Source organism: Rhinolophus sinicus, chromosome 15 (assembly GCF_057876585.1).
Source record: "Rhinolophus sinicus isolate RSI-liver-muscle chromosome 15, RSI-T2T, whole genome shotgun sequence".
In the NCBI taxonomy this organism is placed as follows: Eukaryota; Metazoa; Chordata; class Mammalia; order Chiroptera; family Rhinolophidae; genus Rhinolophus; species Rhinolophus sinicus.
In genome coordinates, this window is record NC_142515.1 from 54,467,182 (window position 1) to 54,485,884 (window position 18,703).

An 18,703-nucleotide genomic window follows, 5' to 3' on the forward strand; every position below is an offset into this window, starting at 1 on the left:
TCTCTCTTCCACTAATCTGTGCATTCCAATCTGAGTATGACGCTAGCTGATAGCTACATGTGACTATTGAGCACTTGAAACTTGAGATGTGCTGTGAAGTGTACAACATACACTGGATTGTGAAAACTTAGTATGCAGAATGTGAAGTAGCTCATTCATAAGTTTTATATTGAGCACACGATAAAATGATATTCTGAATATGTTGAGTTAAATGAAGTACGTTGTTCACATTAAATTCAGCAGTTTTTTCAATGTGGATGCTAGAAAAATTGAAATCTCGTATGTGGCTTGTATTTCTGTTGGACAGTGCTGTGACTAGATGAATTCCACAAGGAAAGGGACCATGGACCTCTCTATACCCAGCCCTGGAGTTGGGGCCAGGACATAGTAGGTGAGCAATAAACAGTGTTATTAAATGAGTTTGACAAGTTATATTTTCCATCAGCCTGGGGATATTTTCAACAGCCTGCTAGGGGAATGTGATCAAAATTAAATGTCACTTTATTAAACAAAAACAAAAACAAAACACAAAACCTCAGGCATAAAATTTGCAAGAAAGGGAAAAAAAGGAAGAGTGAAGGGATCATGGTCTCAAGTCTTTTTCTGAAAAGAGATTTCTTGGTCCCACCCACCCCAGCAATATTCCAGTTCCAAGGAGTTTGTGGGGGATAGTTGGACCTTTGTTTAAAAAACAAACAAACAAACACCTGATACACCAGCAGCTGAGACACAATTGTTCCTTCCTTTTTCTTTGCTAACAGAAATCCCTCCTTTTAACTGGGCACATGGCCACCCAGAATGCAAACATTTCTCAGCCTCCCTTGGAGCTGGATTTGGCTAGTTCTGGCTGAGGGGATATAAACAGAAATGACAGGTAACTTTGGGGAACTTTCCTTAAAGGGAAGTGCCTGAGTATGGCTTTCTTTCCCTCCTTGTTCTGGCCGGAATGCCTGGGACTCCATCACCACCTTGGACCATGAGGAACAAGGATGGGCCAGACCCTAGGGGTGGTGAAAGGTGAGGCTGAGAGGGAGCTGGGTCCCTGACAGCTTTGTAAAACTGCCGTATTGGCCCTGGAATGCCCCCTATTGGCTTATTTCAGAACAGAAAATCTTAGGTATTTAAGGCTGTGTTAGACTTTTTGGTTACCTTATTCTGATAACAACATCCTTCCCCCTGAATAATTGGTGCTTACTTGCTCTATGTTTATATAACTGGAAGGGACCACTCAACTACTTTCAGCACAGAACACTGAAGTACTTTCCAGAACAAAGTCAGCTCCAAGATGACTGGATTTCTTTACCTTCAGATACTGATTTTTAAAAAAACTGGCAATACTTTCAGAAGGTAACAAAGTTAGAAAGGCACAAGAGAAAAATTAGTCCCCTCCACCTGTGTCCTTCAGTCCTCTAGTTTCCCAGAGGCAACCATTATTACCAGCTTCTGAAAACATTCTCTACTGATGATTTCAATGGCAGCCTTTTTGAAAGAGAAAAAAGTTACGTTCTACCTCGAGACACCGTTACATAATAAACCTATTTATCAATATCCATCTCTCTCTATAAAAATATGAGTTATTTTGATCTTACTATCCACAACTCTTCAACTGAGATCACATGTATTTTGTGGCCCAAATTAAAATGTTCAAACCCTCAGCCACACGGCTGCCCAGCCCTTTTCCCCAGCGTTCTTCCTCCATGGTGTAAAACACGGAGATTTACTGAGCAGGCACTGGGGCAGGAGATGTCTAGAGAGGTCCGACTCGCAAGGCCGCCAAGGACAGCTCCATCTCGGAGAATCCAAAAGGGTGACAGGATTGGGCTTTTCGTTGTGAATTCCCAGACCACGTCTTTCAGTAAAACAGTGACAGTCACTGTGATTGCAAACGTACTTCATGAGTGTGTACTCTGTGGCAGGCACTGTACTAACAATTTACGTGCATAATCACACTGAAACCTCACAATGACCCTAGAGTTAGGTACCACTACATATTGGATTTACATTCCAAATTTGAAGTCTGGTCATAGTACCCAGGCTTTTAACCACAAGATGACCCCGACCAGAAGGTAAGCCCCATGCACGCGGGGACCTTCCCAGAGGGCACAGCATACTGCTAGGTAGGCAGCAGCAGCTCAAGTATGTTACGGTTGGGGAGAGGACGGTAGCATCCTTTCCCAGTGACTGCAGGCTTGTGTCTCTCTGATCAGGACACTCTGTCTGGAATCCAAGCTCAAGGAAAGGCGTCCAAATAAGGGGCTCGAAGGGCCCTGAAGGGAGGGCTGGGACCAGAGGGACCCCTCTTTGCCCTGATGAGGGCCGATGGGCTGGCCCTAGACTGGTGGCCACCTATTGGCCAAGGTTAATCCAGAACCTTTGCTCCACCCACGTCTGCTGAAGAACTCCTTTTAGATGCATTACTACATAATTCACCTGTTCTGTTTACTGCTGTACGTGGAACAGTGCTTTGGGCATAGGAGGCTCTTACTTGTTGAACGAATGAAAGGACCTGATCCCAGCCGGACGGCAGGTTCTCCCAAGTGCACGGGCTTAGGAGACACTGCACCGCCTCCACGGGGTTTGCGTGAGCTCCATCACAGGGGTGGGGGCGGGCGCCAGCACCCGAGCTTGCTGCAGGGGACGTTATTTTAGGAGGCAGAGCCCACATGTAGCCCAATCACCCTGTTTTACAACCCACAGGAATGAATTGCTAGTTTTTGTAGAGCAAATTTTTCCTCTTCTGACCTTTGGTAGAAAAATGAGTTCTGCGAAGAGACAGCAAACATTTAAGAAAAATAATCATTATACAGTTGTCAGGCTCAAGCAGACCTGAATCAATGTGAATACACATGGATAAACCCTGAAAGAGAAACACAACACCATCATTTAACTGTGACACACATAAGACTCCAGAACATCTCTTAGCCTCCAAGTGCTGAGCAAAGCAGGGGCCTAGACTGGAGTCGAGCCATTTTTAACCCCTTGTACAAAAGACAGAAAAGGGCAAAGGACTGGGCAGATTGCTAGTCAGAAATACAGTACCCATTTGTGGGTAAGACAGAATTTAAAATGTTCTTATTTCTTCCCAACAGGCTGAGGAAACCCCTAACCTTCTATGTGCTATTAAGCCCAGTGCCAGGACCGAGCACACGAGGGAGAATTTTACACGCACCCGTGGGACCCAGTGGAAAGCAGAGTAGGATTCAGCAGCCAGCACTGCCTATGCCAGGGGTCCCAGCAGGGCTGGCAGTGCCTACAGGACACCGCTTCTCACTGGGCGGTGAGCGCCCTCACCGACCTTGCTCCCAGTGCCACACGCCGATCAAAACCTGACTCTGTGCCTGCACCCACTGCAATCACACGCGTGGACTCAGCACCACCCGGTGAGCACTCAGGCAGGACGGGCTCCAGGTGGTGTCTCCCCGCCCCCACTTCCAGTTACATGCGCCCCGAGGAAAGGGAGCGCTGGTGTTCCCCTCTCTATCCCAGTCTACCCTCCGCGGCCCAGGGTCCCCAGCAGACCTGGGTCTTGTGGGCCTGAGCTGTCTGTCGTCTGTGCTTCTTTGCAGGTCATGAGAGAAGCAGAGCCTGTAGGGAAGTCTCCAGTGGCAGCCTGAGTAAGTGTGTTAGCAGACTTACTCCTTTGTCCTGAACAGGCTGGCTCGTTTAAAGTACAGGGGGCTGACTGTGAAGAAAACCGGCATTTTTTCACTGATACCCTAAGAGAAGTTTGTCAGTCAGCCTCCTGGGTACAGGTGGGTCATCAGGCCAAACTACAAATTGTAATAGAAGTTTAAACCTGAGCCTTGGTCAAAAATAACTTGAGTCAAGAATTCCTAACTCAGAATCCCATCAGTACGGGGGAGAAAGCACTCATTCTAACAGACCCAAGAACCAATGGTTGCACTAAGTACCTTAGCAGCCTTGATTCAGAACGTGGGAAACCAACCAGGGAACGGCCAAAGAATGTAAGCAAAGGCCCATAAGACACCACTTGCATTCTTTGAGCCTCCCCTTTTTCTTTTACCACATCCATCTCTTTAATCATCCAAACCATCTTCTCGCTCAACAAGAAACCCCCATCTTTTCAGTCTGGGCTGCTATTTCTTCCCGTGGCTTTATACAGTAAGGCGAATCGGCTGTGCCGTTTCACTTCCTCAAGGGCACAAAGCCAGAAACTAGCGTCAGAGCCCACTTTTCACTATCACCTCATTCCCAGCTAAGCAGCCTTGGTTTTCCAAGGCCCCACTGAGAAGGAAGAGTCAGAACAGTGGGCCTCGGTTCTGGGCAGGAAAGGACAGGCTCCACAGAACCTTGTCCACAGAGAGGGGGCTGCAGCCACTGCCATTTCTTCTCCGTGGCCCTGTGCACATCCTAAGGAGCAAATTCAGTACAAAGAAAACTGTTCAGGAGCAAACTCTTTCTGCTCTCTAGAAAACAAGCTATGTCCATTTCTTTCCTATTGCACAAAACCCCCTCAGAAGCCTTGAAAAACCCACCAGTGACAGTGCACTGGCAGAGGCCTAAGCAGGGCATTCAATGCGGTTCTTCCTGGGCTACCCTGCTGGTTTTCTCCTCAGAGCCGGACATGAGCTTCCTATCGGCACAGTAGATTTACTCTTAGGAGCCTGCTGTTGCCAACTGCAGCGGGTCCCCAGCTCCAGCTGACACCCTACCCCCTTCGGCCCTTCCCTTCCTGTCCGGGTGGCCCTTTCACCCCTTACCGTTGGTCTGTAACCAGGAGGGCCCTCTCCCACCACGGCCCCTGGGGCATTTCTTAGGCCACCATTCCCGCAGCTGTCCTGTGCACTGGCAGGCAGCTTGGGCCAGCCTCACTCATCATCTCTGCACACTGACAGTGCCCACCTCAGTAGGCCCCAAACGCCAGCAAGGCTTCTGCAGGCCGTGAAGAATGGGTTTGACTCTTGTCACAAGGCAGAATGACAAGGCAGTGTCACAACTGCAGGGACTGGAGGTGGATGAAAACAACGGGGTGGCCAGGGTGTCTGTAAAAGGCATTTCAGAGCAACTTGGGCCTCACGACAGTCTCAGCTCAATTACAAATCCTAGACGGTCCCATTTGCTTAACCAGTTTTTCCAGTGACGCTTCAATGCTGGCTTTCTTGGTTTCTATAGCTTCTTGGTTTCAAAAGTAAAATCAAGTAACAAACACTTCAAATTTTTCAAACTGAACAAATAAATAATAGTAACAATATTTACACAAGTATGTCACATTGCGAGATTCCAGCATGACTGAGGAACGGAAAACTCAGGACTGTGCCTGGCCCTGGGGCTCAGACCTGGCTTCTGGGCAGGTGAGACCCCTGGGGGCCGGTGGGTGGACAGGCGAGTGGGAATGAGCAAGGATGCCTGGCTGGGGAGGCAGGCGGGCAGGTGTGGAGCTGTCTCCAGATTAGGTTTCAGACGACAGACAAAACAGTTGTCCCGACCAAGCACTGCGGTGTGGTCAGGGTCACCGGGTGGGCGGCTCCCAGGGACACAGGGCCTTCTGGGCTGCTGGCACGGTGGAGACATGGATGGAGACTCTGTCCTAGAGCACAGGTGGCAGCTGAGGGTCTTGAGCCCCTTGGAGACAGCACAAGGGCCATGGTCCCCTCCCCTGGACTATGTGGCAAGGGGGATGTGGAATTCGTCCGTGTCGAAGATGAGGGCCCTCCGAGGCGGGCGCGGGTCCCTGTCGGCCTTGTGGAGCAGCTTGAAGAGCCCGGTGCCGATGTTCATGGGGATACCCATGATGATGCACTCGGACACCCCTGGAACCAACCAGAAAGGAGGTCAGAGCGCTTCTCGCCCCTGGGGGGGCTGTCAGGACAGGACGGCTGCCGACTGGGGAGTCACACTGGGATTGGAGCCCCAGTTGCACGACACACCCACTGGCTGAACTGGGCGGGTCACCTGTCCTCCTCATCCATGACATGGAGGGAGATGGCAGCAGGGCTGCAGCCAAGCCCAGGGCCCTCCGTCCTGCTGGCCTGTCAAGCAGTCTCGCTCGTACCTTTACCTCAGCCTCGGTCTTCTCCTGCCCCCATCTCTGCTCCCTTTTCTTTCCTTTCACCAGTTACCTTAAAGAATTATGTAATTCTGCTTTCCCTTCATCTGCAACCTATGCCTTCTGAAAGGAGGAAGACTTAACCTTTGGAGCCAAAAACAGGCGTATACTGACTGGGGCCCCACCTGACTATCACCTGTTTGGCAAATCCACATAAGAGTTGGAGGTGAGATGGGAAATGGCCACCCGGAAGCAGAGCTCTGGCGGTGAGAATGGCGGCCAGACCTGGACTCCCTGCTTGGGCTGGCAAGCGCGTGACTTTGGCAGGCTACTGAGCTTCCTGTGCACCAACCCCTCACAAGCCGTCCCCTTGGGCCTGCAGGGTCTTGGCATGAGAAAGGCTCGACAGCGGGACTCTGTGCAGGACTCAGGGAAGAGCCGGCGGGCAGCAGGCACTGTTGTGACAGCTCCTGCTCACGCTCCCTCTCACCAGGCCCGTCAGAGACGCGCTGTGTGGTGGGGGGATAGGGCCAGCGCAGGGCAAGACTGCAGTCAGACTCTTCTCACTTGTGAAAGGGCGTAATAACTATACCGCAAGGTGCTGACACACCAGTATATAAGGTACGTGGCATAGGGGCTCAATGAACGTGAAAGGACTGCAGGGACACCTGGCACTGCCCCTCTCCTGCCAGCCTTGGCACCACAGAGGGTGTAAGACTGCATAGCCAACTACAACTCCATGGGCTAGAAAAGTTCCTACATGCCCAGGGTCGATCTTTTCTTCTTGGACCCAGAAACTGTCAGCCTGCTAACAGATGTGGGGGTGCAGGGTGCTCTAGGCAGGCTTTGGAGACAAAAGGTTGGTTCTAATTCCACGATCTGTGACTTTATTCTTAAAAAAGAAAAGCTCTGCCTACTCAGTTTGCTCACCTCCCAAGAAGCCCTGGCCAGGATCTAAGACACAAATGAGCAAGGCCTCTGGCGATGCCCCTAGAAACACCAAACCTACCGCACACCGAGTCCTTCTGGCCGAAGTAGGCAGCGTCGAAGAGGTGGTCAGCCGTCTTCTCGAAGGAGGCCAGCATCAGCACGCTCTCCTTCATCTTGGCCAGGCCAAACCGAGTAATGCCCAGGACTTCGCCCTGCGTCATGGGACAGTGTGTCAGACTGGTACCCATGCCACTGATGAAAGCTCAACACCAAACCACGTCCACTCAACAGAATAAACAAAAACCAGCCAAGCAGTTGTTCAGGTCACAACCTCGGGTTTGAACAGGATCCTAACAGCTTCCTGTCCCACCTGTGTCCCATGAACGCCATTAGACACTGACAACAAGGATCCTTCCACTCACAACCAGGGCCGTTGGAACACAGAATGAAGAACTGAGAACTACAATTAAAAATCTACCTTTCAAAAAAAGAGAGCACTTCTGGAGATGGTTATGATGGCTCAAAGAACTCAAAACTCAATTTTAAAGCCTCAAAGCAGGGATAGAGTTAAGTACACTGACGTGCTTTCATTCAAAGGAATATTCAGCATCATTAAAAAAGTACACTTACAAAAACTGTGCAACAACGTGGAAAATATAACCTTAAGTAAAAAGCCAGGATAAAAAGGGCACCCCCACTATTACAGAAACATAATGCATGTAAATAGAGTAAGACTAGAAAAGAAGCCTTAAACATGACAGCCTTTCTACAGGTGGTGGGGACGGGCCATTTCTCCCACTAGGTTCTGAACGCTCTGCAATCCAGTGCAGGTTTGAACGGGGAGGGTTATGAAAACCTGCTGTCCTATGGCACTGCTAGAGGGAAGATGTTTTTTGGGAAAAGAAAAAACTACGCCACCAACCAGCCCACCTCAGCCCCCCCCGCCAGATCAGGGTAACTTAGTCTTTCCTGGACATCGCCACAGAAGTGTGATGTATGGGTTTCATAAGGAATAAACACCTGGGTTTGCCAGGAAATCCTGGGCTTTTGGCAATGGCTCGCTTTGCTCTCAGATATAATTTCTCATAAGGACAAAACCACGTCCCACCTTATGCCACGAGGTGGCAGTTTTCATACTGAAATTTTACCAGAGCACCTAGCGCAACCACCGTGCGTTGGTTTTCACGTGATGGTGACGTCTTATTTCCCCTGACTGGTGGTCACTGCAGCTGTGTGTTCTACAAGCTGCACAGCTTTGCTGTCCGGAGGCCGGGCCCCTCCACGCACCTTGTAGGTCATCAGGTCGGACAGCAGCATCACGTGCCTCCTGTCAATGCTCATGCCATGGTTGACCATCGTGTACTGGATTTCGTTGATGATAGTCGTCCGGGCAGCTTCTATGCCCAGAGTTTTCTCCACCTACAGAGAGCCAGGATGAATGGAAGCAGCCACTTCTTGGATGCGACCCTACTTCTACGTCCTCCTCTGCCTTACAGGCTCCCGGCAAGCCCCACGCACCCCCTTTTCTCGAAATGGATCTTTAGTGGTGAACCCAGAGCAAACAGCAGGGTCCGAGAAGCACGCCAGGACCCAGCTGAGGCCTGGAGGGGGCACCGAGGGAGGTGAGCTGGTGTGAGCAGTACCTCGTATGTATTATTGGAGGTGGTGCGGGTGCCGTCCACCCCGTGGGTGGCCATGACCGCCCGCAGGTTGTCGCCCTCCACCAGGAGCTTGTACTTCTCCCTTCCACTTTGCTCGTCGATGTGGATGACAGCTCTGGACACCTCCGGGATGCCCTGCACCACCACCTGCACTCAGAGACACAAAGGCTTGAGACCCTGCAGGCCCCACAGCCCCCACAACCTGGTGGCCACAGAAAGCACAGCGGCTGTGACAACTTGGAATGTCACGCCCTGGGCCTGTTACCTGGATTGTCCCCGTTTTTCAGTGACTATTGGTTACATAGCAAACCTACAAGTGTCCTGTTTTGGGGATTAGGGAGAAAAGCAGAAGTTCAGGGGACTTGCCTCATTCTACCTTCGGTTTTATGAGAGAATAGAGAGGACGCTGACAGGCCGAGCTGGTGCGGCAGAGCTAAGAACGTGAAGAATCTGACTGGTTCCTTAGGGGCGCGGCAAAGAAGAAGTGAAGAAATGAGGTGCCACCCTCAGTCTCAGCAGGACAGAGTCCTTAGGGTTCCCTGACACCTGGATATTCATGGTCAAGGCAAATGCGGTCTCTCCCTTCACAAAGCCCCAGGCACTGGGCTGGGCAGGGCCCTGAAGGGACGAACTTTGTCTCACCTTGGGGAGATCCTCTTTCAGGAACTGCAGAACATAGTACATGGAGCTCTTGCTGTTCTCTCTGGGGGTGACGCACACCACCGCCTCGCCGTGAACGGCCACGTCGCCTGGCTTCACGCGGAGCTTGGATGTGCAGATGGAATACCGCACCGTCTCGGCGTTCACCTGCAAGGAGGCGACATTACTGACGGCCTAGGCGCCTACGCCTTGTGTTTCCCAGCCTTTTTTCATCATTGCTCCTCTAAGAAGACTTTTCAGTCATTTTTTTCTCCAATGTCTTTCCCCACCATGAAATTTTAATACCAGAGACATAGTGCACTTGCTCATGTACTGTATGTATATTTGTGCTTTATTCAAAGAGAACACAAAGTTTTTTACCCCTTCTCCTCCATCTTCATTAAAACTGCATGCTCCGTTCATGGCAACAACCATGGGCTCCGGGGGAGTCCGGGGAGGCAGGAGGTTGGAGACCAGGACAACTCAAAAGCATCGGCGAAGCCTCCCCTTTACTGACCTTGCCACAACTGCTGGAGTGTTACATTCCTCAGTGCCACTCGGCTCTTCTGGTAAAACAGCCGCATGGCAGGCAGCCAGAGCCAGACTAAAGAATTCCCCAACTTGGAGAACTGGCTGCTCAATTTGGGTCATTATATGGAAAACACATGAACTTGGTACCTAAGAGAATGGGCTGTATGATTAGTATTGATTTCAACTACCTGAGACAAAGAGAAAGGTGCCAGAAGTCACAGAGATTGCATCCCCACCTCAGTCTGTCCCTGAGAAATGCTGATTATCTTGCAACTGTCATCTATACGTAAACGCCAGCTTCACCTGCCCATCCAAAACTATTTACTGAGCTAGCCAGGCGCTGTGCTGGGTGCTGGAGGCCACACATGACACTGCCGGCTCTATGGGTTCTCCCAGACATTGGGAAGACAGACAAGGAGACCAATCATTGTACTTCTTTGTCACAGTGAATGAGTCTTATGTCCTGCACAGAATTTCAACTAATTTCCTGTGTCTTTCAATGGCAATGTCTGTCTCAGGTTTAACAAGAGAGAATGTGGAGGAACAACAGACTCGCACAGGAACAGCGACCAAGACAGCCTTGGCGGTGCTCTTGGCGTCTTGATTCACGCCTGCCCTACTTTATCAGCACCTGTCTTGGGACTCACACAGGATGACTTCCTCAACACATTTAATTACGTGACTCACTTCCAGTCTCAGAAGTCTAATCCGTTCCAGGGAGAGCTTGACGAGAATAAAGCAATCATCCGGAAGAAACACTTCTTCAATATACTCGGAAATCTGTAGCGTCGGAAGATCAGAATGTTAGTCACTTTCCCCTTTCCTAAGGGCATCACCGCTCGCTGTATTTTTAGACACCGAGTAGTGTAGACACACTGACCGATGTACCCACTGCTACTGCTTTTTATACTCCCTTGCAACGCTGCTGGTCTAGTTTCCTTGTTACTAAGAGGGATTTCTCCTTACCTCTCCCAAGAGGGTTTTCTCAATTCTGCCTTTCACGAGGCGAGCATAATCTGCGTCATCGTCCTTGTCCAGCTGTGCTGTGATGATTGGAGTGCTATGAAAAGGAAAATCGACTAGAGCACAAGGAGGACGGCCGCCGCCGCTTTGTTGAATCCGACCATTTAGACTCGTGATGTTAAAAGCAACTGCAATTTATGGAGCGTTCACTGCGTGTCAGACATGCTCCTTCACACATTCTCATTTAGATTTACTATTTTGGGAGCTCACGGGCAACCCACTCTATCAGTGAATGAAGTGGCTTTTAGAAAATTCTCCCTGGCCCAGTGAACCTACCTCTTCCTCTTCGGTCCTGATAAGTAGTTATTTTAGTTCTGTTCCTTGAGTGAATTGGTCCTTCATGCATTACAGCTTCTCCCACCCCTTCCCCGCCCCCATTACGTCCTCCCCACGACACCTCCAGCTCCTTCAACCACTAGCTCTCAGCATCTGTCCGCACTGTCCTGGGCGGTATTCCCTGAACACTCTGACCAGCCCAGAGGAGGCAGGCAAAGCTCCTGCCGCCCTGGACGCCCAAAGGTACTGTTCTAGAACCAAGCACAGCTTTCTTTCACTTAATGCTACTTGTCACTTTGTTAGAGTCAGATCATAGGTGAATCATCATTTTGTCATCAAATGCACTGTAATGTATTTCTCCCTTTTCTAGTCTCAGATCACCTACGAATCCTATCATGAAATCATGCAGGAGTCATAGAATGCGACCATAGCCCAAGTGGTAGACACATCAGCCAGGCCTAATTAGGCTAGGAACATGACATCACAAGCTTAAAATCTACAGTGACACAATTCTACAATTTTTCCAGTTGATTTTTTGTTTCTCTTTCACGTGAACTGTGGCCATAAAAAACTGCTTTTTCCACTTTCACTGTCTCCAGTTTCAACTTATTTTTTCCCCAAGTGGCGTTTTTAAAAACTAAAATGTGATTAACGCAAGCATTCCAGCGACGTTTGGGATGCCGCCCATCTGAGTGTCCTCTGTGATGAGAGAATTGCTGTTTCTCAAGAAACGTGACAGGAGATGGGAACAGAAGGGAAATGAAGGCAGGCACCTGATGGCCTTGGAAGCGTTGATAATCTCTTTGATCCGGGGCACGCCCAGCGTGATGTTCATGGAGGCCACGCCTGCGAAGTGGAAAGTCTTCAGGGTCATCTGGGTGCCCGGTTCGCCAATGCTCTGGGCGCAGAGCGCACCAACCGCAGAACCCGGCTCCATCTGTGCCCTAGAAGGGAAAGACACGGATGCAGGTACAGCAAACTGCTGGGGCGGGGCTTCTGGTTATCTCCTTTCATGCGAAAACATGCAGACGCCATGAGTCAGGAAGGAGCTGGCAAGGAGCCGGGCTGTGCTCGGGACAGGCGTCCAGTAATGAAAGTGGACACTGTGTGGCTACTTGCGGTCAGCGTGCGATGACTGGGACCGAACACCTAGTGCCTGGAGAAGATCTAAGCTCTGCTAACAAACAGTCCCGAAGGCAGACAGAGTAGCTGGCACCCACCAACTACACGGCAGTTTCTCTGTGGGGAGGACACTGGGAAATGTCTTTGCAGTTATTTCCACACCTTAGTGACTCCAGTTTATCTACCCGCTGGAATCCCTAGATAAGAGGTGACAGAACCTGCTCAACTGCTGGCTGTCACTAAGTGGTGCTGGTGCGGATTCTATTTCCGTGGGGAAACAGGATATGAGAGGCCCATGTGACCGCCCGGCAGCCTAAGACAATCAGCATCCCTACCTCATGTACTTGTCCCTACAGGTCTCCAGAAACTTTTCTATTTGGGTGGGAGTGATCCGGTCCAACTGGTACAGCACACGGGGCTGGAAGAACGAAACCAAGTGCAGAGTCAGGGCTGGAAGCTCCTGCACATCCCTGAGTGTCCTTCCTAACCCGTCGGGGAAGGTGGTTACCTCTGTGGTGCCGTTATCGTTGATGCCATATTTATCTCTGGTTTTCTTGATCTTCTCAGAAACCCCCTTAATGAATTTTTTTATTTCCTGAAAGGTTACAGAGCAAACATCAGTTGCATATTTCTCAGTAATTTGGATGACATGATGTGTGTTATAAACTTCAATAATAAAGCAATCCCATATTTTAGTGATAGCTAAGTATATACTATAAGGGACACAATATAGATACAAGTTCTAGAACAAAATGTTCCGATGCTGTGGAATACAGCATCCACACCCTGGCCACATCACCCAGTGGTTTGGGTGTTTCTAAGGCCTTTTACTCCACTGACTCCGCCATGGCACCCCCAGCCCCTCTCCGTCCTGCGGTGCCGCCCCCCACTGCACAGGGGAGTGACGCCCGGATAAGCCTTTATACCTGCTGCTTTCTCTTCTGCGCTCCTGCTGTACCGTGTTGCCTACAGTCACACAGCTCAGAACAGGTGGAAGCGCACCATGTATACTTTTAGTGTCTGGACTGATTCATTTCTGAGAATTTCTTCTGAAGCCATTACGATCAACTTAAATACTTACAAGCTAACGCACAGCTTCATAGACATACACGCATTTCAAACATCTGCTTTCAGCTTGCCTTCATTTCAAAGGAAATACTCCCGAACCCAGCTTCTCTTTCTTGTGACTCTCACCTCTGCTTCACTGCCCCAGTCTCATGCTTCCTTCCCATATACAATTAGAACTTTGGAAGATTCCTGGAAGCCACTCTTTAAGCGAGAAATGAAACACCAGTACATTTGCTATTCTTGTACTTTAAAACGGTACTCTGAGCCCTAGGATGGCAATAAAACGGAGCAAGGAAAGTGAAAAATACATCATGTGGAGGGTCCACAAAGCAGGGATAGAGACTACAGACCCGACTCGAAGTTTTCTAGCAACCAAAGGGGAAAACCCATCTGCTCTACAATTGACTGTGTGTCTGTGAAATAAAACCAGCCTCGTGGGCACTCCTAGAACCAGGATCTGCCAGCACCTCCTCTCGGGGAGTGCTTACAGAGGGGGTGTGGTGGGCTTTAATGAGCTACACCTGTCCAAGTCCTGCTCCCCAGGGCTCACACATTAAGTGCTATGGGACTGACTCTTAGAGCACTTCTCAGGTAAGCTGATGGCACACATCATGCAGTAGCCGCATCCTTCAGAGGCCACTGTAATGCAGTCCTGGGGACAGCAATTGGCTGTTTTTGATCCAGGGCCATTTTTGAGAATATGAGGAGAGTGGACAGATTATACTTCCTTCTCAGCAGCCCTCTGGGAAACATAATTTCCCGCAGTGACTTTGGATAAATCACAGCGACAGTGAGCATGAATGGGACTCTGGCTGCCTGCAGGCATCCAGCAGCTCTGTGTGGCTGGCTGAGGACAGGTCCACACGCATGGATGCCCTGTGAGCTGGCCCAAGGGGGCACTGAATCTTGTGGTGACTGCAAAGCCTCATAAGGTCTTATTTCTCCATTCTAAGGTTGGCCGAGGGGGCCCCAAGGAGAAAACCAGCATGCCTGCCCCAAGTCTGCTCAGTTAATATCACATAGCTGAAAACTCCTGGAGTCTAAAACAAATGTTTGAAAAGGAGACTGAATCAGAAGTGCACTTTTGCAAACATAAACCCTACAAGGCACCTGTAGAGCGCTTAACAGCTAACTAACCCAGCTCTGTCCTAACCCTGCAAAAGTACATTTCCTTAGCTTCCCATAGACTACCTAGCAATTTCTAGTTACTACCTTTTGTGAAAGTAAAACACACCGTGGCTCAGCTCATGGCTGCTCCCAGGCAGCTGCTGCCTGGTGCAGTGAGACCTCCCTATGAGATCTCACCAGTCCCATCACTCCAGAGCACAAGGTACCGGGTCTGAGCGAGGTCAGGGGCTTGGCCAAAGCGACAGGCCTCTCCTCGAAGTCAGAGCTGTCTCCCAAGTCTGCTCTCAGGGCAGGACTTTCTGCAATGCCGTCTCTGCCAACCAGGAATTTCAGTCTGTCTCTTAGGAGCCCACGTGACCAAGGGGCTACCTGGCGGGGGAGGAGGGTCCATCACACCCTGGCTATCCCTTGTTCATGAACATGGCTTTCTCCTGACTGCCCTTGTTGGCCAGCTCGCCTGCTCAGTGAGAAAGCATGACGATACACAGAGGGTTACTGTGCCACTCAGCCATCATTCTATACAGAAAGGACTTTTATTAGTTTGCAAGAACTTGAAAATTCTCATGAGACTCTTTTTAAAGAGAAAATCTCCAGGCTTACTTATTAATTATGAGTTTGAGACTGCATTTTCAGAGAAAGTCAGTTACTGCAAACCAGAGGGGGAAACCAGAGCTGGAGAGGGCAGTGGAGCAACCTATCCTGGTGAGACTCTGCCTAACAGTGGGAATCCTCAAAGGCATTGATACTGGCTGGCACTTAATTTTTCTTCTATATCATCAAGAGCCTCTTTCACATTGGTAATTTCCTCCCCCAGCCTAGTTGTCAGCCTGTCGCTGTGTCCTGAAAGCCCTCTTGGCTCAGATGCTGCCATTCGATCACCAGGTGTTAAAGGCTGCCCTACCTGTCGGTGCAGGGAAACCGGAACGAGCGTAAGGCTGAGCAGACCCAGGGGATTTTCATCTGTGAGGAACTATGCACACAGAGAAGTAGAGAGCACACAGCTAAAACCATTCCCCAGCTTAAGCACTGGAAATGAGATCTTTCAGCTGCCACCCACAGGGGCCCACTTCCAGTGCCTTTGCTGAAAGGAATCACTTTCCTTACACAAAAGTTAGATATTCTGGAGGTTGGGGAGGGGGGAAAAAGCTCATTTTGCAGAAATGAAAACTGAAATAAGCTAGTACTAAGGATTCAGCTGAATCAACCCATGCATACTACAGGGAACTCACATGAACATAGCAATTGGCAGGCAATTAATCACACGATTAACCAGCAGTTAAATTCTCACACTCACTCCACAGTGCGTCTGTGAGCACAGGCGTCGGCCTCTGGCTGGGCCAGGGCTCAGCGCCACCCAGGAGTTGCCTCCACTCTGGCGCAGGCTATGGCCAGAGAACATTTCAGGGGCTCAGGTGAATGTCTGGCTAGAGGATTTTGGATCCTCTTGGCAAATCTGAGTCCATCAGATTGTGAGCCACTGAAGGGCAAGGACACGTTTAGGCATCTCTGTGTTCCTGGGAACTGCACGGCGTTTGACACAGCGATGGATGAACCAGTGATCGCTGAATAAATAAACACTGCCGGTCAGTGGGTCACCCGTGAAAGCTTGTCAAAGGCAAGAAAGGAACCAGGCCAAAGTGATGACCGAGGAAGCTGGGTCTGCCAGCACTGGGACAGAAACCTGCCGTCCCCAGGGCTGGCAGACAGCTGGAGTGCTGCTCGCGTCCGCACCGCTACGCTCGGCACTCACAGCATGCGAAGTACGTTACCTCGTTGTATTTCTCATAGCCTGTCTCAGTTAGGGTCTTCAAGGATGAACAGAGACATAAATAAGGAAATACAGTTATGCGGAAAAACAAAATTACAATTCTAATTTGTTAGTTTAAAAAAAAAAAGGAAAATCTGTGGGGAAAAAAAAATCAAAACAAAGGCACTCAGCCTAGTCACACTCTTGATTTTTAACATATTAAAGTCTGGAATCATCTCTTTTTCACCTTTCACGCCTCACCATATGAAAGAGCTCCCTTAATTAAAAGCGATCTTCAAGTTTCACTTTGCGCTATTTATTTTTGAGATACTGAAAGGGACACAGTCCTGATTTTGTGCTGCATCTGAATTACCAATCAGTACACAAAGGAAACCATTTACTGATTTCTGTATCCCTTTGCTTTTGATCATAACCACAGAAAGGAGCTGCTTGCGTGGGTCAGTGAGATAAATACAACAAAAACAAACAAAGTAAAAAACCTCAAGAGGATATCAAGGCAGCAGCTCCCTGGAAGAGAAAGGAAGGCTGACCCCACGGATTTCTGATCCACACTATGGTAAGAGAAAGAGCGATTTAAAAGAGATGGTATTAAAACAATCCCAGTACTGATACAAATTACTGCGATTGAGAATGACTGAAGAAAGAGCTGGTCCACAAGGTGACTGCAGAGTGCTCACAGGGACAGGCTTTCAGAATCAGTTCTCTAGCTAAAGCAGTTTTCTCCTAATAGGGAAACACTTGTGTGAAAGACAGAAACTAAGAGAGATAGGACACACATTCACTTCAGTTGGCTGGTACAAATTCACCGGCCGGCACCTGGCCAACACTTTTTGGGTGACAGCCACGCCGGGACCACCAGCACTGCGGAGCGTACCTGCAGGAAGCTGTCCTGGCAGCCGAGGAACTCGTTCTTCTTCATGATCGACTCAGAGGTCAGGATCAGCTCGTTTTTACTGAGGGCTGGCTCGCTCTGACACGGGAAGACTGCCTCGAGTAGTAAAAGGAAATAGCGTGATGTAGGAGGGCACGGGGAAGAGGGGCAGTATTAACTGAAAGGGCTTGTAAGACACAAACGACCTTACGCGGAGTGAGCTTTCAGCAACCTGTGATGTTTTTTCCCTTCAAATCAAATTTGAGACTGCCTTTAATATGAAGGTGAAAACGGGGGAAACTGACACTCCATCTTATACAAAGGCTTCTGGGCTATTCAGTGGGTATTGTTCCGCTACCACCCGGCCTTCATCCCACCCCAGACTGGCACTGCAAATACAAATTGCTGTTTTAAAAAACCCCAAACATTTCAAGAGTGAAACTACTCCTGCACCCCCAAGCTCACGGGATTTCCCGTTGTAACGGCTGTGTATCATCCTAACGGACGGGCAGACCATGATGTACCTGAGCCACCCTTCACTGATGCTTTGTCTCTACTATAAACAGTGCTGGAAAAACACTTCCGGCACATTTGGATCATTTCTGTGGGGCAGATTCCAGTAAGGAGAACTGTTGGCTCAAATGGCAGCCACATTTAAATTCACATCAGTATTACCAAACTACCTTCCAAACGATTGTTCTAAATTATACCCCCAGTTAAAGTATGTGAAATGTGGCCGCTTCTCAATACCCGTGACTTACAACACTGGCCTCTCTCCTATCACACGGCACCAGACACAGAAACCAAAGCCCCTTCTATTGGTCTTCGATCACTACCAACACTGGACTTGGAAACTGAGAGAGTGTTTTTCCTTTAAGATTTGGGGAAATTATGCGAAGCAACACAAAGAGAAAAATACTAACCTAGTGGTTGGTACATATGACTGAGCATTAACTGTGTATGATATTCCAAAAGGTACTTCCGTTCTAAAAATGTTCTGGAAAACACTCTGACCCCAGATAGAATACTAAATCTTACTTTGATGTTGTCCAGAACCCTTTTAAACTCCAAGGGCTCATCTTTTCCCTCCATAGCTGCAGGATCTAGGCCATCTCCCCCGTAAATGAATTGGATGATGTCGCCCGTAGAGCTTCGCACTGTCAGATCGTACTGTGAGCAAAGATCTTCAAGGGACTTTACAAGCCTTCTCTACAGGGAGAGAAAGAGGGGAAACACAGCTCAGCTGCTTTGAGGAGACCAGCTACGTGTGCAGAGGGTGAGAGTTGCAACTATAAGTTTCAAGGTTACTACCACTTTAATCACACAAAAACATTCTATTAGAAATGCCTTAAAAAGATTCCCCTGACGCCAAGAACAAGCCCAACAGTGCCTCACTAGCCTGTCCAGTGGGATTTAGAATATGCTCCCACCTCCAGCACTTTAGTGTGTTTTAGAATACATGCAACTTAAACCCCATCACCCCCAAAGGACTATGCAAACACTGTTTTCCTAGCCTGCTTTGCCTTCCCTCTTCTTTTCCCTGAGGTATAAAATAATGCAATAGTTTTGCATTTCTAAACACAACTTAATCTAGGACCCCTGTGGACTTCAAAATGAATTACAGAGGATCAGGTACAGACCCTCTTCTGGGACACAGGGGAGAGAGAGAACAGGGACAG

At 49.2% G+C, this 18,703-nt stretch overlaps 1 protein-coding gene across 1 annotated transcript in view; it reads right to left on the reverse strand.

The window, feature by feature from the left end:
• Positions 1-416: 416 nt before the first annotated feature.
• Positions 417-18,703, reverse strand: part of POLR3A (RNA polymerase III subunit A) — a 47,094-nt gene continuing 28,807 nt past the window's right edge. The window contains exons 20-31 of the mRNA XM_019745940.3: positions 18,063-18,233; positions 17,028-17,141; positions 12,698-12,784; positions 12,525-12,607; positions 11,841-12,011; positions 10,735-10,828; positions 10,456-10,548; positions 9,241-9,405; positions 8,581-8,745; positions 8,225-8,356; positions 7,017-7,149; positions 417-5,771 (exon numbers count right to left, since the gene is read on the reverse strand). Coding sequence (XP_019601499.1) covers positions 5,623-5,771; positions 7,017-7,149; positions 8,225-8,356; positions 8,581-8,745; positions 9,241-9,405; positions 10,456-10,548; positions 10,735-10,828; positions 11,841-12,011; positions 12,525-12,607; positions 12,698-12,784; positions 17,028-17,141; positions 18,063-18,233 — 1,557 coding nt within the window. The 3' untranslated portion in view covers positions 417-5,622. The remainder of the gene's footprint in view (positions 5,772-7,016; positions 7,150-8,224; positions 8,357-8,580; positions 8,746-9,240; positions 9,406-10,455; positions 10,549-10,734; positions 10,829-11,840; positions 12,012-12,524; positions 12,608-12,697; positions 12,785-17,027; positions 17,142-18,062; positions 18,234-18,703) is intronic.